The 22,291-nt window shown below is 34.4% G+C and overlaps 1 protein-coding gene across 1 annotated transcript in view; it reads right to left on the bottom strand.

Moving 5' to 3' along the window:
- FER (FER tyrosine kinase) overlaps positions 1–22,291 on the bottom strand; it is a 295,282-nt gene that overhangs the window by 54,007 nt on the left and 218,984 nt on the right. The window contains exon 16 of the mRNA XM_081090052.1: positions 18,935–19,058. Coding sequence (XP_080946178.1) covers positions 18,935–19,058 — 124 coding nt within the window. The remainder of the gene's footprint in view (positions 1–18,934; positions 19,059–22,291) is intronic.

The following is a 22,291-nucleotide window of genomic DNA, read 5'->3' as shown; positions in this document are numbered from 1 at the left end:
AAGAATATTACTTCATAATTAAGATATAGTCATCTTCATTTCTCTCATGTAAAACATGTATATCTCACAAAGATATGACAAAGAATTACATGATCAATACTTGGGCAAGGAACGAGAGGCTGAGGAAGTACGTGTTCTTGGTCCAGCCAAGAACAAACTTAACCTTCAAAACTGCTGCCCTGCAGCTGGCTGGGCCACTTTCATATTGCATGCATCAATTTAAATGCTAGATCAGAGGCTTATAAAATTTCTAATTTATAACTTTAAATAGAACTTGGAAAAGTTAAAACCAAACACGGATGAACTGTTACAGGAAAAAAGGGAGGTAACATGCCTGGTCTACATAAACTGTGTTATTTTTTCTTGCTGGCAATGACTCTATATAATAGCATAGTCTCATACAAGTTATAAGGTACTTAAAATTTATAGCAACAATGAATGCACAAACAACCTGTTTGTTTTGTAGTCACCTAAAACTAGTATATATTCAAACTAGTATAGAAAAACAACAACCATAGATTGGCATCATGCATGAATTATTTTAGTTACTGTACCTTTGGCATGTAGCATAGTTCCTTATACACACTAGGGACTTATTTATTCAACAAATGATGAATGACACTAATGTGATATCTGTTACTTTCTGTATATTATAGGTACAGGTCAAGTACTGAAACTGAGAGGAGAAAAAATTAGCAAGAACACAGATCAGAATTTTAATACCATTATGAAAGATAAGAATTATTATTAGAGAACATATGTACTGACTTCTAGGGTCTACTTCTGAAAGAACTGCTGATTCTAGATCCCTAGTGAAATCTAAAAATTAAGTTTCAGTATAACATGAAGGATATTTTCACTTTTTATGACTCCTAATATAGTTAAATAGAAATACCTTTCTTAAAATAGTAATCTTTAAAAATAAAAATTTAAGGAGTTGAAGAATGCTTTGTATGGATTAGCACTGATAATTTATTATTTTAGGTATGACAAACACAATACATACCTCTTCATTACATGCTCTAGTGAAAAAAGTAGCACAGATAATCCTCAAAGGCAGATAATCTTAAGATAATTTTTATTTGGATTTTTGTATTGCCATTCAACACAGATATGAGACAAAACCTTCTTGTTTCCTAAAAGTGACTATATTGAAAGGTAATCCATAATGAGATGGAAGTGCATATAATAAATGCCAGTAAGTATTTAAAACATTGCATAAAAATAACTCAGAACTTTCCAAAAGTAAGAATGCAGCAGTTATTAACAACGTATTGGAAATATGTGATTTTTTTAGGAAGGGTAAGATAGAGGTTATTTTAATCTATTCTGCTGGCTGCTGGCCCCTCTAATGACATTTCCAACTGAGCCTGGACACCTACTCCCCCCCAAACTTCACACAGCTAACTCCCCAGTTCTCACCCAAATGTAGAATCTTCAGAAATCTTCCCCAACTCCCTATTTAAGTAGATTTCCCTTTCCACTTCCAAACAATTTTTCTCATTACTGAATCCAGTTTGCTTCCATCATAGCCTTTATCACAACTAGCGAATAACTAATTCTGTGTGGTTCTTTACCTTCTTATCTGCCACCTCTACCTGATTATAAGCCATTTATTACAAATGCAACACCTTGGGACAAAATACACAACCTAGTCAGTATCTGCAAAATGAATGAAAGAAAGAGAGGTTAGGTTTGAGGAGGCTTGTCTCTATTCACTGTTCACTATTCACTAGGTCTCTTTTCGTAATTTCATAGCTATGAGAGATGATCTAGCAATAAATTCTTATTCATTAACCTGTCTCTTTACTGAAAATTATCTATTAATTTGACTTACAAAATTTTCCTGGTATCCTGCTTGGAGTTTGATGGGCACAGCCCTGAAATCAAGATCAAACTCTTTTTTCCAAGCACCTTCTGTGTGGTGGCTCCATATATGATGGACAAGGTGGACAAGCAGAGGACAAAAGCAAGGGAGTGTTGCTCCTGTTGCTAGGCCTTCCAACAGGAGGCTAAACAGCTTCAAGATAGAGTAAGCTGACAGGCCTCTCCACCATGCCAGGTGCACATCAATCAGGCTCGGAGGGCTGGATGACTGATTTCAAGGGAGGGGAAGGGGAGTGCCCTTTGGCCTTAAGTAGCTGCCCTAGACTACACTGTGAATGCTAAAAGGTATTTTTCCTGTGTTTAAAGGTAACAACTGCAATTATTTCCAAGCACATAACTGCAGTTATCCATAGAGAATTCAATAAAGGTCAGGGAGCCTCTCAGACTGAAGTATGGTTTCTGGAACGGAGCCAATTACTGGCTGCATCAGGAAAGGAAAAACAGCCAGTAGATATGAGGCTCTGAGCGCTGAGAAATGAATGAGCCATCCCCAGACGGAGAAGTCTGAGTCCTCTCTGGTTCATCCTTTCTGACAAGTCACAGGAACAAGGAGTCCTGCAGGAGTCAGGAGATGCCTAAAATGAATTTCCAATTTGGGAACAAGGATATTAGGATAAGGTGTGGATGCTGTTAGTCTGATTCCTATCTCTCAAGTAACAAAGTCTGCCATGAGATGATTTATAACATAAAACACGGGAATATCAGGTTTTTAGAAGCATATGAAGAGATAAAAATAATCCAGTTCTTGTCCACACTTTTTAAAAGCATTTCAGAAACAATACTACTAATAGTAATATTACCTTACATAATTTATGGAGTGATTAAAATATTCCAGGAACTGTACTAAGCACAACCTTCATCAAAATTCTATAAGTATTATCACACTAATTTTACAGGCTGTGTTATGTATCAGTTTGAGGAGGGGGGAAGGATGGACTGAATTACATATTTTAAAAAGTTGACAGCAGTTGGAGATGATAGTGAACTTAAAATGCAGATGTTTTTACAATGTTTGAATATGATGTGCCTCTAAGAAAAATTTAGTAAACTTATTTAAAATCAATTACATAAACTTATAAGATATTTAAATCACAATCTATACAGTGACTATTACTTTATGGTTATATAATTATCCAAACAATGGTTCACAAATCATTTGAATCCACTATTTTATGTAAAGGGATCTAATATACATAAGAGAAAAATACAGGCAACAATTCTAAATATCTCCTAGGATGTTAGGATCTTGAAAACAGTAAGATGTTTGGAGACTTGCCCTACTAATTACCAGTCAACTTATGTCTTAGAACAGTGGTTCTCAACCTTCCTAATGCCGCGACCCTTTAATACAGTTCCTCATGTTGTGGTGACCCCCAACCATAAAATTATTTTTGTTGCTACTTCATAACTGTAATTTTGCAGTTATGAATCGTAATGTAAATATCTGATATGCAGGATGTATTTTCATTGTTACAAATTGAACATAATTAAAGCATAGTGATTAATCACAAAAACAATATGTAATTATATATGTGTTTTCCGATGGTCTTAGGCGACCCCTGCGAAAGGGTCGCGACCCACAGGTTGAGAACCGCTGTCTTAGAAGGATAACTCATATTTCTAATCTTACATATTCTTCCTATTACACGTTTTTCTTCCACAAGAGGTTAAATAATTGGCTCAGAGTGACAGCTTAAGAGTTCAGTTTAAGTCTGCTGTTCATCAGGGAAGCCAGCAAAGAAAACCACTAACAAAAGCCTTTCTTCTAAGAAAGGACAAAGCAAAGTCTAATTTAGCTCACAAGTGTTATGTTTCTAACACCAACTGATGCCTTTCTTAATACAGAGGAAGAGAGGAAGGACCATAAAATGATCATTAGGAATTTACAGAGGCATCTAATGAAAAACTTCTTCCATTTCAGTAAGTTCACAAAGTATTCATACTCTTTCTGAACCACCGGTCTTAGCACAAGTCACTGAATGGGAAATTACTGCTAATAATTTCTCTCTGTATTTTGTTTCTCAAAGCTTTCAAGCTGATTATTATAACAGAGGTAAAGGAAACTGCCCAGCACCTAGTGTTCTGTTCCTTTGAAATGTTTCTGGTCACTGTCACTGCTAAGATAAGCCCACAAGTGTAACCAGATACTGACTGAGATGTCCAGTAAACAGGTTAAAATGTTCTTTAGCTTACAAGAGACAGTGATGAAAATGTAAATTCACCTTCTGCCTATCAGTCACTAATCTTAGAATTAAATTTAAATATTTACATATGCCACAAAATGATCACTCAGCTTTTAATTTGAAAAGCAAATGTGAATGCAATGCTATTAAGTGAAGAAAATAAGGAGAAACTATTTAAAGTTGTTTTTCATGGGTATAAGAACTATGACAGGTACACTAGGGTATATTAAGATAATATATACTTCACAAGGTGTATATAATACTTTGATTTTCTATTTTTTTCTTTCAACAAAATAGCTTATAGCTTTGATACTATACAATGAAAATAATAACATTACCTATTTGTATAATTCACCATTTATAAATTTTTTTATTAATGTCATCACATTATCAGTTATTACTACTTTATGCAAAGTCCCTTGCTAAGGGACTGAGAGGCAGAATTGTCATCAAATTACACTGCAGAGGGAGAAGGTAATAATAATATACAGCTAATTATAATAAAAATTTGGGCATCTGAAAATCTTACTCCTCAGAACCTCATTTTACATAGTTTATCACCATTGAATATTTAAAATTCACAAGATTGTAGATGTATATTTTCTCCGACCTTAGCACACCACAATGCTCATATGATTTATGAATTGGATATTTCCTTGTTTGGCATGAAATTGTGGAACTGTAGCTATACAGGACTGAAAATACATATGAGTCTTATGTTTAGTTAGTGATAGTAACTGCAGAATCTCATCCAATGGTCTCATCCAATGCATAGAGAAATGGGTTCCTCATTTAGTGGATGACCTTTATTGTTCTAGAATGTTAATCTGGAGGGAAGAGAACCTTTCTGAGTTTGTAACATTATGAGCACAATAAAATTAACACACTACAACTAAAGAAGAATCAGTATTGTCAACAAACTCTCAAAATAAGGCAAAATCTCATATGATAGATGAAATGGAACCTTATAAGCTTGGACAGATTGTCTCACCACAGGTTCCTCCCCAAGAGCTCTGACATGTATATTGACAGAAAGTAGCTAACTCTTTTATCATAAACCTAGAAATTCCATTCATCTTCTATTCTCTGACATTTTTTAAAAGCACAATCACATATAAATACACTTTTCTGTTATTCACTTCACTTTAGTCTTCACTCTGAACTGCTGAGTAATTTTCAGTCATACAAGAAGAAGTGGAAAATAACATTATGCTCAAAATGCCATTTATTTTCACTCAAACTATGTGATTGTCTTGACTTAGAAAGAGTGACATCCAGAGGCAAAATGCAATGTGAATGCTTTATGTGTGTGGAGACAGACTGCATCAGTAATAATCACCTTGAAATACAGTGGCAGCCCGTCAAGGACATCAGCACAGCAGAAAGTATCTGTCCATTTGTTTTTCAGAATAAAGCAAAATAGCAACATTTTAAATAAATAATTTGATGCAGATTTGGTTTAATTGATCAGGTATGCTTTACAACTAAAAGGGCGATTCATTTAATAACATCTTATATAAGAAACACATTGTCAAATTATGCTAGCAAACAGAAAGAAATAAAGTAATCCATCAAACCTGTTATTTAATTTTTGATATCATCTGACAAGAGTATTCTCCTTAAAAAGGGAAAAGAGAAAAAAATCCAAAGCAGTAAGAGTAGTCAAAGCTTTTACAAGGGTATAGCTAAAATAAATCTCGTATAACTAGATGTAACTGATATCTAGAATCAATAATATTACCCTGTTTGTCAACATCTATCAGTAAAGAAAACTGGCAAAAATCGTCTCTCACAGGTTCCCATCTCTCTGGTGCAGGTTAAGCATTTTTGGACATGTGGCGACCTCTTCAGGACACCAGTACCATTAGTCTGAGGTAGCCAAGGAATAACAGACATGGTAACTCACACGGGTCCTAACACTTGCTTATCCATCTGACCTGATGAAAGTAGTGCCTCCCCAACTGAAAGTGCTCTATTTGGCTTCTTTTGTAGATCATATGTCCCATGTTACATTCTGGTTGCATGTGTGTTCTTTTACATGCAGAACCCTTTGGGAGGAAGTTTCTTATTTGTTTTAGAATTCTCAATCAGAAGTAATAGAGTATGCCTTGAACTGAGACCAACATAGCTAGAGAAAGGAAAGAGGAGGACAGGAGGAAGAAAAGGAAGGAATTTACAGTGCATTTTGGTAAGGTATATTTTTATAATTTTGAAAGAGAAAGTATATAACTAAAATGTAAGAATAAAAATATCACAAACCACGAAGTCATTAGAAACTGAAAATTCTAATCCTGGCAAAAAACCCACAAAATCTATCTGATAGACATACATAAAGCTTACTTATACAGCTGTCTAAACAACTTAGATTGTTTTCATAATTTTAGGTTAAATAACCTGGAAATAAGAAAACCACATTGGAAATGAATTTCACAAAATTCCTAGATGTAGAGATAATTTGTTACTATGTCACTTCCTTTGCGATGCCCATCCAAGTCCTTCTCCACTTACAACTACGTAGGTGGGTTAATAAATGTGGTAGTATTACTTAAAAAAAAATCTGCTTTCAATTTGGAACAGAGATAAATGGCTTTGATAAATTATGTTAATTCTATCTACTAAATAGTCTTTAATTTTACAACTCTTTTCCATTTCTACTATAGTTTAGGCTTTTGTAATATTTTGCCTAACTGGTCTCCCTGGTCTTAAGTGTTCAAAATTTTCATAAAAGAATGTTAGAAAAAATTTTAAGATCTTCATTAGCAATAACAAACATTTAATAGCTATGTTAGGAACTGAGAAATTAAAATAAAATTACTTTCATAATATCTCCTATAATGATAAGGAGTTAAGAGTTAAAATAAACTCATTATTAACAACAGATATCTACTGGATCATTTTTTAAGGAGGAGGAATAATGGAAAGGAGAAAAGGGTACAGAAGAAAGGAAGGAAACAATCAAATAGCTAACAATGTAGTTGAGAAACAAGGCATTCGTTTTGGAAGATAATAAGATATTGAACAGAAAACACAACGGGAAATCAGAGACAGAAAGGCTGAGAACTGGGATGTATCCCTCTTTTAAATGTCTTTAGTTATTAGAGCATGAGTCAGTAAAACATGGTCTATAGGCAAAATCCAGTCTGTTGCCTGTTTTTGTAAATAAAGTTTTATTAGAACACAGTCACACCTTTTTGTTTACATATCTGCTATAGCTGCTTTTATGCTACAATGGCAGAGTTGAGTTGTATGGAGGCCATATGACTTGGAAAACCTAAAATATTTACTATCTGGACCTAAACAAAAACTTCTACAGCAAGGATTCACCCATTTTTGTCTAATACTTTTATTATCCTTGAAGTTCCAAGTTAAAATCCTGAACACATAATTACAGATATCTTTATATGCCATGAAATATTAATATCAACGTATAAAAAATGAGGAAGCTAGTACCATTTACAAAATATCACTTAAGTACCGTTCACTTCTAAACATTTGCAGTGTTGCACAATTCAAAAGTGACAAATGAAAAAGTGATAACTATTAGAAACCTTAAAAGAAATAAATTAGTGATGTTAAACTTAGTCCTGGTTACGGCACGTTCACCATTTGCATTCATGATCAGTTATAAAGGACATGGTTAATTGAATCTATCCTGTGACAAGTCTGTGTACTTACAGTGAGGCTAATGCAGCGGGTAAGGAAATGAGCACCCATCACTGCCTATAAACATGGCCTATAGGCCATGTGTGCACATAGCTTTCACTTCTAAGAACATCTTTCAGTACTAACCTTCATGACCACATGCATTTAGAAAGTGTAAGGGCAATACTCTCTTAGAAAAGCCATTCTTATGCCTCTGATTATATATTTTTCTATTTTGATGTCTTATTTCATCTACTATTTCTATTGCATTTTCTCTTGCATTTTAAGTAATTTAACATTAAATGACATTTTAAGTATATTATGCTCTTTAAAGAAACTTAGAGAAATTTACTTTTTCCCACCAAATATCATATCAAAAATAATGTACTTATAAAAGTCAGGTCTACTTTGTGCTGCAAAAATGAAAGAAAGATTCCTTAAAAATTAATTTAACTTTCCTTTGATGCGCGAATTATTCAGTTGTACTATGTGCCAGGCACTGTGCCAGGCAATAGGAATAGGGCCTCAACATGAATAAAATATGGTTTCATCTTCCAAGAAGTCCCCAGCTATTCCTGCACATGCATGTAAAAAAGGTAACAATATTTATTTATTTATGTATTTATTAAATTGTTTTATTGCTTAAAGTATTACAAAGAGTATTATATATGTCTCCTTTTTTTCTCCCCTTGACTCTCCCCTAGCCTCCCATGCCCCCCAGTGTCTTATGTCCATTGGTTATGCTCATATGCATGCATACAAGTCCTTTGGTTGAACTCTTACCCGCCCCCTCCCACTCCCCAACCTTCCCCAGCCTTCCCGCTGTAGTTTGACAGTCTGTTCAATGTTGCAACAATATTTAAACAACTTCAGAAGAACTGAGTAATTCCAAAAGAGTTTCAAAATAAAAAAATTAAGTAAATTTCTGTTGCCCCCAAGAGGTGAAGAGGTTTTCTTCAATCACTACTATTTAATAGTAGTGGTTCTCACTTCTATTAAGTGGTTCTTAATATTTCATCATGCAATATAAAAAGGCTCCTGATTATACTGTTTCCCTTGATTCTTAATGTAAAAAAATGAGAGAAAAATATTTTAAATTCACACTTTACCAGCTGTTGGGGTGGGGGGCATTGAGCAAAAAAGAACAACAAAAAAAATCATGGACACAAACAACAGTTTAGTGATTACAGGGGTGGGTGGAGATGACGGAGGGTATAGAGGGGATAAATGGTGATGGACAGATAGATACTTGACTTGGGACAGTAAACACACAATACAATATACAGATAATGTGTTGTAGAATTGTGCACCTGAAACCTTTATAACTTTGTTAACCTGTATCACCCCAATAAATTCATTAAAAAGGAAAAGAAATAAAGTATGAAGGAGCAAGAAAAAAAGTAAAATTCACACTTTTTGTTTCCATTCCTCCTGCTTAATTGAGGACTCCTGTTATGTACGGGTCCTATGCATCCAGGCAGAGGATCCTAGAGCAGATCAAGGCCAGGCAAGAGAAAGCCACCTTCCATTCCAGTGATGATGTAATAAGCCCTATTAACTCTGCAACTGTTCGTGACCGTGGAAGAATACCTTTGCATTCTGGCATCACCAGGCTGGTTTTAGATAAAGCAAGGAGGGGAGTCTCTCCTTATCTCTCTCCAAAATCTGGGCTATGTACCATGACCATGTGTCCTTGCACTGGGAAAACAGGCAGATCGGTTAGGAAAGTCAGGGAGGTTAATCAAATGGGCACAGTTATCTATGAACGTTTGAACGGTTTCCTGCCACCGAGAGGAGGCAGTACATCTGGTGTGTGAGATCAGAAAACTCAGCTGGGTACAAACAAACAGCATCCTGACCCATAGGGTGGAAGAGCATGCACTGAAGACTGCAGAGACCCTTGTGTGTTAGATATGCCCTTCCAAGCAATAACCAAATGTTTCCTTCAATGGTTTCAATTCCGCTCTAAAATAGGGGTTAATAAAGATGATGGGGAAAAGCTAATCCTTCTCCTTTCTTATAAAGAAAACTAACAGGCATCAATACGTCAGGTGAAACATTTCCAATGTTATATAGTTTTCCTTCTAAATAAATAAAGTCTTGAAAATGGAAATGTAGAAATAAGAGAGAAGCTGTATGTAGTCACACCGCTGTGGGCAGGCCAGAGTCGCAGCACTGGCTGCCACGGGGAAGTTCACCTGAGACCACTGTGGCTGACACTGCAGTCCTTTGTAGCAACTGCACAGACAGGCCGCATCCTTAATGTAAAATAATCATCACCATCGCTTTTACCCCATTCAAACCTTTTTTACTGACACCTTTGTTATCCCATTTGTTTCTTCATCCATCTTTGTTTTCTTTTCATCAACTATTGCTTGGTGTCCTTAACACTGAAAGTAATTTGACACTGGGTATAATTTGAATTGCCTTTTAGTTTTCTCAGAGGCCTTCCTTTGTGTCTCTTATTTTAATTTAATCTTACAGACACTGACTCTGAGGTAGGTATTGTCAATCCTCTCTTAACAAATTGGGGGAGGGGATTTTTTGATATGAAGAAATACATTTTTTCACAAAACTTGTCTTTACATTTTTTAAATCAGAGAAAATCTAGGGAACTTAGTGCATCAAAATGCCTTGAGATGTAAAAAAGAAAAAAAAAAAGAAAAAGACACTTTCACATTTTGCCAATGTTAAACCATAGTCACTGGAGACCAGTACAAAGCTGTATTCCATGTTCACATATTTCATTGTTATAATTTCACAGGTTACAGTGAGTTCTACTGGCCAAGAGTCCCAAGAAGGCAAAATCAGTTCCTCTTCTGCTTTTCTTCCCAGAAAAGAAAACTTTCCAAAGGAAACTGGTTTCTTTCTATGAATCATGTTTTTTAAAAATAAATTTATTTTTCCTACTGCTAGTTTGTACAGTTAGGGAAATTTCTGAATTTAATGGAAATATATTTTTCTCTTTTGTTTTCCAGTTGTCATTATTATTTGTAGACTACAAAGTTATCAAAGGTGATATAACTCACTTTAAGATTTTAAAGAAAGTATTTAACCATCAGAGCGGTTACTTAAGTAAATGAGTTAAACGTCATTCTAGAGTTATTTTTCTATCACACTAGATTAACGATACTAGAAATGACAAATATTGGGTACTACCATCATAAATTAGAAATAATTTTTATATTGCCTCATTTTCAAAATCTAGAGGCAAAATAAACTGTTCATTTTATGATACATATATGTAGCCCGGCTGGTGTGGCCCAGTAGGAGGTAACCAATTGATGATGTTTCTTTCTCATCGATGTTTCTATTTCTCTATCTCTATCCCTTCCTCTCTACCTAAAAATAAATAAAAACATTTTGAAAAAAACATATATGCAGCCCTGCTGGTGTGGCTCAATGTATTGAGCATCATCCTATGAACCAGGAGGTCACGGTTCTATTCCCAGTCAGGGCACATGCCTGGGTTTTGGGCTCAATCCCTAGTAGGGGGCGTGCAGAAGGCAGACAATCCATGTTTCTCATTGACGTTTCTCTCTCTCTCTCTCTCTCTCTCTCTCTCTCTCTCTCTCTCTCCCTCCCTCCCTCCCCTCCCCTCCCCTCCCCTCCCCTCCCCTCCCCTCTCTAAAATCAATTTAAAATACATATATGTAGAGTTTAGAAAATCACTACTATCCATGTTCTTTTCTCATCCTCAAATATTTTGTATTGATTCATGATTACTTCAGTTTCACCAATTCGCTCATTTGTTTATTCATTCATTTTTCTTTCATCAGTTCCACATTGTTATGTACAGGTCAGACCTTTTCCCTGAGTTCTAGGTCTAAATACTCAGCTGCCTGCTCAATGGTTTCACAGACATTTCACACTCACTTCAGATCCAACATGCCCCCAAATAAACTCACCATTTTCACCCATAATCCCACCCCTATCCTCCTCCATATCCAGTGTTTCCTGAGTGAACAGAGACCTAATTCCAATGACGCCCAAGCCCGCCTCAACTTCCTGTCCTTGGATTCTGTGAGATCATTTAATTTTCTTATAATAAGTCTCTGATTGCTTAAGTTCATATAAGCAGTTTCTATTCTTTGCAACAGAAATTAGGCCTCAGGAGGAAATGGTAACCCAACCATTTGTACTTGTTTAATGTAAAAGATCACTTTTGACATTACGAACCAGAGATGTACTTACTGTAATTAACTGAATACAAGTCAGAAATCATAGAGAATGAGGTACAGGCCAACTTCCTCTATTATTTTTATGTAACCTAAGACAAGGCTAGCCCCGCCAAACCATGAAATAGCTTTCACTACTCCTTGCTCCTTTTTCCCTTTCCTCTCACTCTCAAGGACTTCCACCTGCTTCCTCAAGGCTACCCTAAGTCCTAAACAATGTCTCACATATGCTGCATCTTTCCTACCAGTAACCATAAATCAATCCTTATCTGTCCCCTGATCCTTTACCCCAAATCTTTCTTTTTTTGTTTCCTAAGAAGGCAGCCAGATCCTCTGGCACATTAACTCAAGCCAACATGTCAATTGATTCTAATGTAAGAGAAGGCCTCCTTTCTCATTCCTGAAACATACATGTGACTTTAGGGGAAATTTTCTTAATTAAAATGAATGAAACTAGTGATGGGAAATTATAACACTGAATAAAGCAGCAGAACAAATGGTTTTTAGAAAGGTGTTCTTGGGATATCTTTTGTATGATAATTACCCTGCATATGCAAATACCAAGCTGCACAAGAAAAAAATAGGCTGAACTAGAGAAGGATTATGTATTTTTGACACATTTAAACTACTGAACAGTCTTCTCTGTATTTTTGCAAAATTGATCTAGTCGCTAAAAATAAAAGTACAGCTTAATATATTCAAAATTGTAATCAAATGTTGGAACAAGAAAATTAGTCATCAATGCTTAGTCAACCAACTGAGATGATCACATTTCTATGCTAATCCTGTGTTTTTAATTAACAGATAAAGCAGAAGGGGGTATCTAAACAATGGTGTTTTAAAAAATGAAAAAATAAATTTTCAAGCTTTAATTAAGTGGAAAAGCAATAACAAAACTACTGCTGCACTTCAGCAACTGTTCATTAAAAAAACAAACAAAAAAACCCTTGGCATATTTCTAAAATTACATTCCACAGGCCTCTGGATCCTCTTCTGTTTTACTCATGATTATAAAGAGTACAGATGTAGAATATAAGCTGAGCCATTATACCAAATACCATCTGGCCTGCTGCCCTGAATCTAATTGGTCAGCAGACCAGTTCTTGTGGAAGGCAGTGGGATCCCAGTGTGGTGATTCAGAGTGGGCTCCAGGGAGAGTGCCGGCATTCACATACTAGAACTGCCTCTTTCTTTGAATATTTTCTTGAGTAAGATAACTCAACCTCCCTAACCATAAGTTTCCTCATGTGTTCAATAGGCCTAATAATAGTAACTACATTGTTTTGAGGATTCATTTATTCACCTTTGGATACCAGGCTCTGTTCCTAGCTTTTAGAATCCAACAGTGAACAACACAGGTAAAACTCATTGCCCTCACAAAGCCTACATTCTCAGATATTGCATCTAAAGCAGTCAATTAAGCCTGATACTAGTAAGTCATCAATACACATCAGCTTGAATGAGATTGAGTAAAATGATGGCATTAGAACGAGTAGGAATGTATCAGGATGAAGTCAGCAGATCTAAGATGTAGCAGTGGCCCTGTCACTAATTGTCTAGGAGACCTTCACTTAATCTCTCGGTGTCTCAGTTACTTAATCTGTACAGTGATCTTAAGGCTCCTTCTACTGGCTATATGGCAGGTCATGAGAGACAGAAAAGATGAGGGGTCAAAAACATTAAAGACACTATTTTCCTTTGCATATTTTGGCTTTATCTTACCATTGAATCAAGCTACATTAAACAGAAAAATGCTTTTTTCAGTACCTTCAAAGTTTAGGAAAAGCTCAGAAACTAGGTAATTAGTTGCAACTAAACAACAGAAAAAACCCTCAGGAGTCACTGTGAAAAAATGTAAATGACCAATATCAGACCAAATCTTTAACTTTATAAAATATAAAATCACAAAATACTAACTTAAGATAAAAACCGTATCTCTTATTTACCTTAAAAAGTATACATCTAACCCTTATCAAAAATCATTAGATGAAACAATCTCCTTCTAGAACATATTTAAGTAAAATGTAATATTGTTCCTTTTGGGGAAATCTCAGTTTTCCTAAACTAGCTTTTCCAATGAAACTTAAAAATAAAATTGGTCCCATACCCACACCTTTTCACAAGTTATATATACACTAGAGGCCCAGTGCATGGATTTGTGCACCGGTGGGGTCCCTCAGCCTGGCCTGGACTCTCTCACAATCCAGGACTCCTCGGGGGATTTCGGACTGCCAGTTTAGGCCCGATCCCTGGCTGGGACCGAGCCAAAACCGGCAGTCCCACCGAGGGATGTAGTAGTGCGTGAAGCAGCAGGCAGCCAGGGAGAAGCCTGAGCCCAAGCCTGGGAAGGTGAGGCGCTCCTGCTCATTCTCCCGCACTGGGCCTGCTGCAGCGGTCACTCGGTAGTGCTGCCAGAGGCAGGAGAGGCTCACGCCGCCACAGCTGTGCTTGCCAGTTGCCCATGAGTTGACTGGTCACTTTGGGTTTTATATACATAGATTTCTCAGGGTTTTGCAAATTTTGCTCAAATTACTTTTCTTTTCCAGTTCAACACTGTAGCATTTTAGCTTTCTTAAAATTAGCCAGATGTATGGCTAGATATTCCTATAGTCAGCCAAATTACATGGTGTACGTGACCCTTAGAGAGGAGGACCCTGTGTACCTCGCTCAGCCACATGTCCTCTGCACTTCCCATTCCTCTACTGAGCTTTTTGCAGTTCCATGATTAAGTCCTGATTTCTTGTGAAAAACAATGTAACTTAGCAAACAAGTTTCCTTCCGCTGAAATATTTTCCCCTTCTATTCAAGGACACTCCCATCTATCAAGTCTCACGCCAACAATATTCTCTGCAAAACCTGCCCTGATGACTTTCACAGTAGCCCCTTTCATGACAGGTCACATTAGACCCCTGTGATATCACTCCCTTGAGATTTTGTGTGTATTACCATTAAATTTATTATCTTTTAAAATTATTATTATTTTGTTACGTCCATCTGAAGGCAGGTACAGTGATTTTCATGTTGCTATCACCCTGGCCCAGAGTAGGCAAGTGCTCATATGTGTTAAATGTAAGATAGAAATATCGTTCTCAATGGATAAGAAAAACACCCTTACTAAACATAAATTAAATTTGGTCTTATATATAATTTAATTTGGAGAGTTGTTAAACCTTACTCCAAAACAACAACAACAAAATCATTGTGGTAAGAGCAACCAAAACCAAAGAGGAATCAGTACAAGATTTAAAATTAGAAAAGCAAGTCATATTCTACAGCACTCCTCTAAAAACACCTTTTTCAGGTACTGACAATAACACAGAATATCATGAAATTAAGATTTGCTTCCAAAACTCCCCATAGATTATGATCTTTAACTCGAATACAGAGCAATCAAGAGTTTATTCTCCCTTTACTTCCCAGGGACATCAAACAAAGGACATGCCACAAAACCAACTTTTAGCAATAATCCTAAATAAGAATAAATCTTTCAGGATTCATCATCAATAAAACCACAACTGTCATATCATTAAATTGATTATGTCAACCTTCAATCCAGTTAATGTCAATTAATTAAGTTTAAAACTTTTTCTAGAATGGCATCTAACAATCTAATAGCAGGTCATTGCAAGTAAACACATTCACCCCCACCCTCCCCACCCCCCAAGTTATCAGTGTACTTCAAATGTTCATATAAACTACAAGTAGGAAATAATTTCACATTGGCCTACAGAAAAGTAATAAAGAAAATTCAGCTGAATACAACTAAAGTAAAATGCAAAATATCCAGTGCTGCTCAGCTATAAATAGAAATAGTTCAATTAGAAACCCAGACTATCAAGAGAACTCTCCTGGAAGTTAAATGGGAATCACAACAAGAGCACTTTCCAAAAGCAGGCCATTTCTTTATGCAATTACTTGTTTTCATTTTATAGCTGTCATACTTGTTTACCTATAATGAAACACTGCTCTGTTCTTCTTGTAATCAAAACAATAAAACACAGCCAAAGAAAGAAAGTATGTTCCCCAATAGCTAAGATACTATTTTGGGGAGAAACAATTATTTTCAAGTACTGAATTCCAGTAACCTCTAATCTGGGAACAGGATAAAATTTATAACTTCATGTAAAATGGAAGGCATGTTTAAATTTTTTGCTTTGATTTGTGAGACAAAGACTTTATAATTCATAGACATGCATATATTTTGGTAATATTTTGGGATGTCGATGTCAAGAATGAGTCTTTGCATCTTTCATTACTTGAAAAATGAAACTTCAGATGTTTTATATTAATCGATTTTGAAATACCTCATTGGAAATTTTTCCAATGACAAAAAAAACATCTTTCACTGTAATGAATACTATATGTTTGATATTTCTTGGGAGAAAAAACGTAAAACATGTCTTGAGTGAAAGTTTTAACTATAAATCAATTAAAATTCCATTGCAATTACTACTGCTAACACAGAAATATTGCCACAGGATGACACATAGAAACAGAGTTTCACAGCACAATTCATTTCAATAAAAAATTCAACCCAAAGAATGACTTACAGTGTCATTCACTGGGGAGGAACTAAAATAGGAAAAAAGTGAATTCACCCAATAGAGCATTTACATAAGTTTGAAGGGAAACGAAAGACCACCGGCTAGAGGTAACATAAAATTCATTCAGGAATCATAATTAACAAAGAAAATAATAGCAGATAGTTTAGAAGAAATCAATGGAAGTAATTATAGAAAAATATGTTATTGTTGCTATAACTAGTAAGAAAAATCATGTCAAAAATATTTATAAAAGTAAAGACAAAAAATGTTTTATGCTACAGATGACATGGGGCTTGTGTGTTAACGTTTGTCAGCACCCTGACAGATTTGACTAATTTGTCACTGGAATCTCTGTTGCTAATCTTGGAATCTTTCTCAATACACAACAAGAGAGCCACTACCAGTCACTGAAAGTTGTCACTGAAACCTATTTGTCATATCTGCTCTCAATGCCATTATTCAAGATATTCCATTTGGAACCTTCTCTGCAGGCAGATAATACATGGCTATGCACAACTTTCTAGGAAATGTGGTCAAGCATAGGCTGACTTTCAAAAATTTGTGAATGCATGAAACTTCTTAAAAAGCAAAATGGAAATATAACATTACAACAGATATGTTGTGGTTTGGTGAGTGGAATAAATTTTTTAAAATTAACTGCTATCTATGACTTAGAATGGTTTTGATTCTGATAATACAGATAAAAAAATATATATAGCCCTCCACTTGCAAGAAAAGCAATCACTACAAAAGCAGCAAGAAATTGAAACAGCCCCAATGCAATAGAACTTAAGGAATGTTATTGGAAACTGACAATTAGTAAAACAGTTACAATAATGTGCATTAGGATTTAAAGCCATAGTTTAATGTGTGAAAAGGAATCTGAGAAAAAATGAATAACTAGAGTAGAGAATCTGATACCCAAAGTAGCATTAACATCTGAGCAATCAAAATTATTGATTTCCTCAAAAAGGCAAAACCCTTTATTGTTACTTTGAACAAAAAGTGTTTTGTCTACTAAAGTAAAGAATACAATTTTGTCCAACATCAAATACTTTAAGTCTTTAAAAATATCTATTATAATGTAATTTGATCTCTATTTATGGAAAATAAAACATAAATACAATGACAGTTATAGGTGTCTTAAATTCTAGAAAAATAGTTTCCCTATTGAAATGTTTTAAAATATATACAATCACTAAACCATATTTGAAACATAAGCCTTAATTTTAGCTTTAGAATAAAATTGAACACTAAGCAAAATGTGTATGGGGGACCCAGCCTGCGTGGCTCAATGGTTGAGCGTCGACCTATGAACCAGGAGGTCACGGTTCGATTCCTGGTCAAGGCACATGTCTAGGTTGCAGGCTCAATCCCCAGTGTGGGGCATGCAGGAGGCAGCCCATCAATGATTCTCTTTCATCACTGATGTTTCTATCTCTTTCTCCCTCTTCCTTCTTCTTAAAATAAAAACATATATTTTAAAAAATGTGAATTGGGGGGGATTAAGTATAAAAAATATCAATTGATGTGTATATCGGGAAGTTAATTTTATTCTGCTCTAATTATATATACTATATAATCCCACCAGAATGTTAAGTCAAAGGCTGCATAATAAAACACACTAGCGAAAAATATACCTGAATTACTAAACAGGCTTAGATAATTCAATCTGACAATGAACCCTGCTCCACATTAAATAGTATTATGTGCTATTTCCAACAAATAAAAACTTCATCAATTGTATACTACATTTTACAATTATAGATTTAGCCGTATTTATGATCTGACATGAATTCTACAAGAGATCTTAAGTTGTTCTAACATTTAGCATTAAAGAACATTAATCATAATCAAGAAAGCATTGAGAACTAGTCATTGGTTATAATATAGAGAATGTTTTCTAAAATTTTATTTGAAATAGCTAGTACACTAAAATCTTTTACCCTTGGTTAAATTCACTGTCATGAGTTGTTGTTCTACTGTTGTGCTTTTCCATGATTTTTAAAGTAAATTCTTTTAAAAACTGCAAATAGGTGACACATGACACAGTCTTATTGGCTATGAGACTGTAGCTGCATATATGACTAACTTGTGGTATAACTTATCACTATGTTATTCATGATTATAACAAAACAAATCTTACTTGATAGGTAAATTGCTGCCTACGTAGGTGTATTTACCTCAAGTAAGATAGAAAAAAAAAAGTTTCTGTGAACTATACAGGGATGGGCAAAAGGTTTACAGTTGTGAGTACATGAAACAGAGTTTATTCTTGTACTATTATTTATTATTGTATTATTTTACATAGAAATTGTAGCCCTACTTTTGCCCACTCCTATATAAATAACTATCAAATAATGCTTTCACACACAATATGAAAACTAAAATGAAAATATTTAAGTTTTGTAAAAGAAATTTATTGCTGTATTGTAACAAATAGATAATTTTCTAGCATTCTATTAATAAAACTGGAAATGATTTAAAATGTTCTCCTTACCTGTGTATACATTTTTTACTCTCGAGATATGACATACCGGAAGCAGCATCTAATGAAAATTTCACTAATTGTTTGGTTTTTAATTCATCTTTCTTTTTTCTCAGATAGGAGAGGAAATCACCTCCTAGAAGAATTGACAGATGAACAATGAGACAAGATCATGATGAAAGTCACATTTATCACCTATGATAGATACCTCACAGAACAAAAAGCACAACACATTTGGCCATGCCTGGCCATTTTGTTTGAGGTGGGGATGAAAGAAAATATAAAAAGGACACATCTTATGAGAAAACAGACATCATTAACTCTCCCAGGTACAGTTTAAGTACTTTAAGTGCTTCACATTGCATATTACTTAATACAGGATGATAATATTTAAACAAAGACATGCAATTTCTCACCAATTTACCTGACTAAAATTTTGTAAATTTTATTCTCTCTAATATCAAATAAAAGATTATAATTATTATGAATTAAACAAAATAACTCAATGATATTGAATTAGTTATCAGACTCAGTAATTGCTTTAAAAATATTTTGAGACTATTAACAATACTATCACTGTCAGTAGACCCAGAAAGAGGGGGGAAATGGGTATGATTTTGCTAATAAGATTTAGCTGCTGCGCCAGATTACATTTTTAGGCATCAAATGAATTCTATGATGTGGAGAAGCACCTTTAACCAGCATGGTTCAAAAGAAATACTAGTATAATTCAAGCCACACAGTAATTTTAAATTTACTGATAGTTACATTTTGAAAAGTAACAACAAAAGATGAAATTTACTTTAATAATATATTTTTTCTTTAGCCAATAGATCCAAAACATTATTTATCAATATATATCATTATAAAAATTTTAGTAGAGATATTTTACATTTTATCATCCTAAGTCTTTAAAATATGTTTAACATTTATGGGACATCTCAATTTAGATGCAAATTTTCATCTGAAAATATTTGATCTGTATTTATATTTCATAAAATTTACAGTTATAAAGTAGATTCATTTACATAGGTTGTTCCAAACATACTTAAAATTTTCATGTATCAATTTTTAAAACAATTAAAATGAAATAAAATTATAAATTTAGTTTTTTTAAGAAGCACTATCCACATTTCAGAAGCTCAAGAGCTCTGAAGCTATATATGGCCAGGATTATCATGTAAAATAGTATAGCCTTAAACTGCATTCATTATTAATACAGCATTGAAGGCTATGTTTTGATTATTTTTCTCTTGTTAGTGTATAATGTATTACATTCAAATAAAGAAGTCAGAAAAAATCAAGAACCATATGATTTCACTCATATGTAGAATATAAAACTGAAAGCAAGAAATGAACAAACAAGACAATCAAACAAAAACTTATAGACACAGACAACGGTGTGCTGGTTACCAGAGGAAAGGGGAAGATAAGGTAAAGGGGATCAAATATATGGTGACAGAAGATTTGACTTTGAGTGGTAAACATACAAAGCAATATACAGATGATGTATTATATAATTGCACACATGAAACATAATTAACCAATGTCACCCTAACAAATTTAATTTAAAAAGTTAAAGTATATTAGAATGGATGTCCTCTAAAAATAATCATTCCCACTTTCTATTAGGCCTTCAGATATTAGCCAGGTTTTTGCAAGAGAAATTAGCATTTTAATTGCCATTTCCTAAACTTTTTTATCCTCTTCACCAGGGCCTACGCTTCCTAAAATGGAACAACTCTAGAAGTAAAGACTTAACGGCTTTTTCTTTAATGAGAGTTCCTAGAAAATAAGAGCCTGCCTAATTTTCCTTATAATATTCTTTTCTGAACCTCTTCTCTTATTCACAAATCAAGTGTTAAACAAATTTAGGTGAACCATTTACAAAATCAGTAAGTCTTATTCTTAAAAATAACTTTAACAGTATCAGACAGTTTACTCTTTTTTGTTTTTGTTTTTTTAGGAGAATATCAAATGTATTAAATTACTAGGGAGATTGTTGAAATAGTTTCTATCAATTTTAACTAATTTTCTGAACAAAACACATAAATGCCACAGTAAACAGAAAAACTAACCAACTTCTCACCTTTAATAGGTACAAAAATGTCTATTAAAATGAACTTAAAATTAATATTTAGTTCAAGTTATTGTTTGGACCAATATTCCCATGTATACATTAATTCTTTTGTTAGATATACGTTGGCCTATTTTAGAAAAAGTGCACCCTCTGGTTTTAAAACCTCATAGGATTTGTTTACACAGTGGAATAACTTTCAAGTGAAAACATCTTTTCTGGAATTTGACTTAAAGCAGCATTATGAAAAAACTCCAATGTTCTGTCAAATCCTAATATTATTTCTCTCCCTAGTTAGCTCATATTCAGCACTTTTCCACCTGCCCTCAGTTCTTTTTAAATTGTCTCCTTCTTACAATCCTCCTTGTACTCCCCATGCTCACCCCAGATTATAACCCCTGTAAAGAGAATTGTATAGACATCTACCACATGATATCTAGAACATAATATCTCAATAAACATTTTTGAATGAATGTGTAAAAAAAGTATTTATATCTCCTTCTTACAGCTTATAAGCTACCCATAAAGAAGTATTTTTCATTGATTTTAACAGTTAGCCCCTCTCCAATATTCAGAACTATGCTTTTTAAATGCTTGTTAAATGTTAAAATAAAGACATTACATTTCTTATCAATAGCACCTGATGGACGCCATTAAAATCTTTACATTCCAACAATAAAACTTAGTGTATTTAAGACTCTGAGCTCTGTAACACTACTGTCTTACAAATTATATGATCTAAAAATGAAATGATTTTCAAAGAAGCAACCTTTGGTAGATGAGATTAAAACAACAAATGCATAATCTATGGGTAAACAAAGAAAAGACAACATTTAAATAGCATTAAAAATTGGCTGAAAAATGATGCCAAGTCAATAAAGGTAAAGTATAGCCTGGCCAGTGTGGCTCAGTTGGTTGAGGGTCCTCCCATGCACAGAAAGATCCCGGGTTCAATTCCCAGTCAGGGCACATACCCAGGTTGCAGGTTCAGTCCCTAGTCCCGGTGTGTTCAGGAGGCAATGGATTGATGTTTCTCTCTTTCATTGATGTTTCTCTCTCTCTCTCTCTCTCTCTCTCTCTCTCTCTCTCTCTCTCTCTCTCTCTCTCTCTCCCTTCCTCTCTCTATAAAAATCTATAAAGACATTTAAAAATAATTTATAAAGTGAAGGTAAAGTATTGGGAAAGAGGAGTTAGATACAGCTATTTCTAAATATATGACACAGCTAAAGATACAGATGAAGGGGAGTCTGTCCCTTAGTTAATCCAACAAAAATTTGCCTTAGAGAAATGTC

The sequence above is a fragment of the Myotis nattereri genome, assembly GCF_964212035.1.
Source record: "Myotis nattereri genome assembly, chromosome: 4".
Taxonomy (NCBI): Eukaryota; Metazoa; Chordata; class Mammalia; order Chiroptera; family Vespertilionidae; genus Myotis; species Myotis nattereri.
This window is presented reverse-complemented; position numbering and strand designations above follow the sequence as displayed.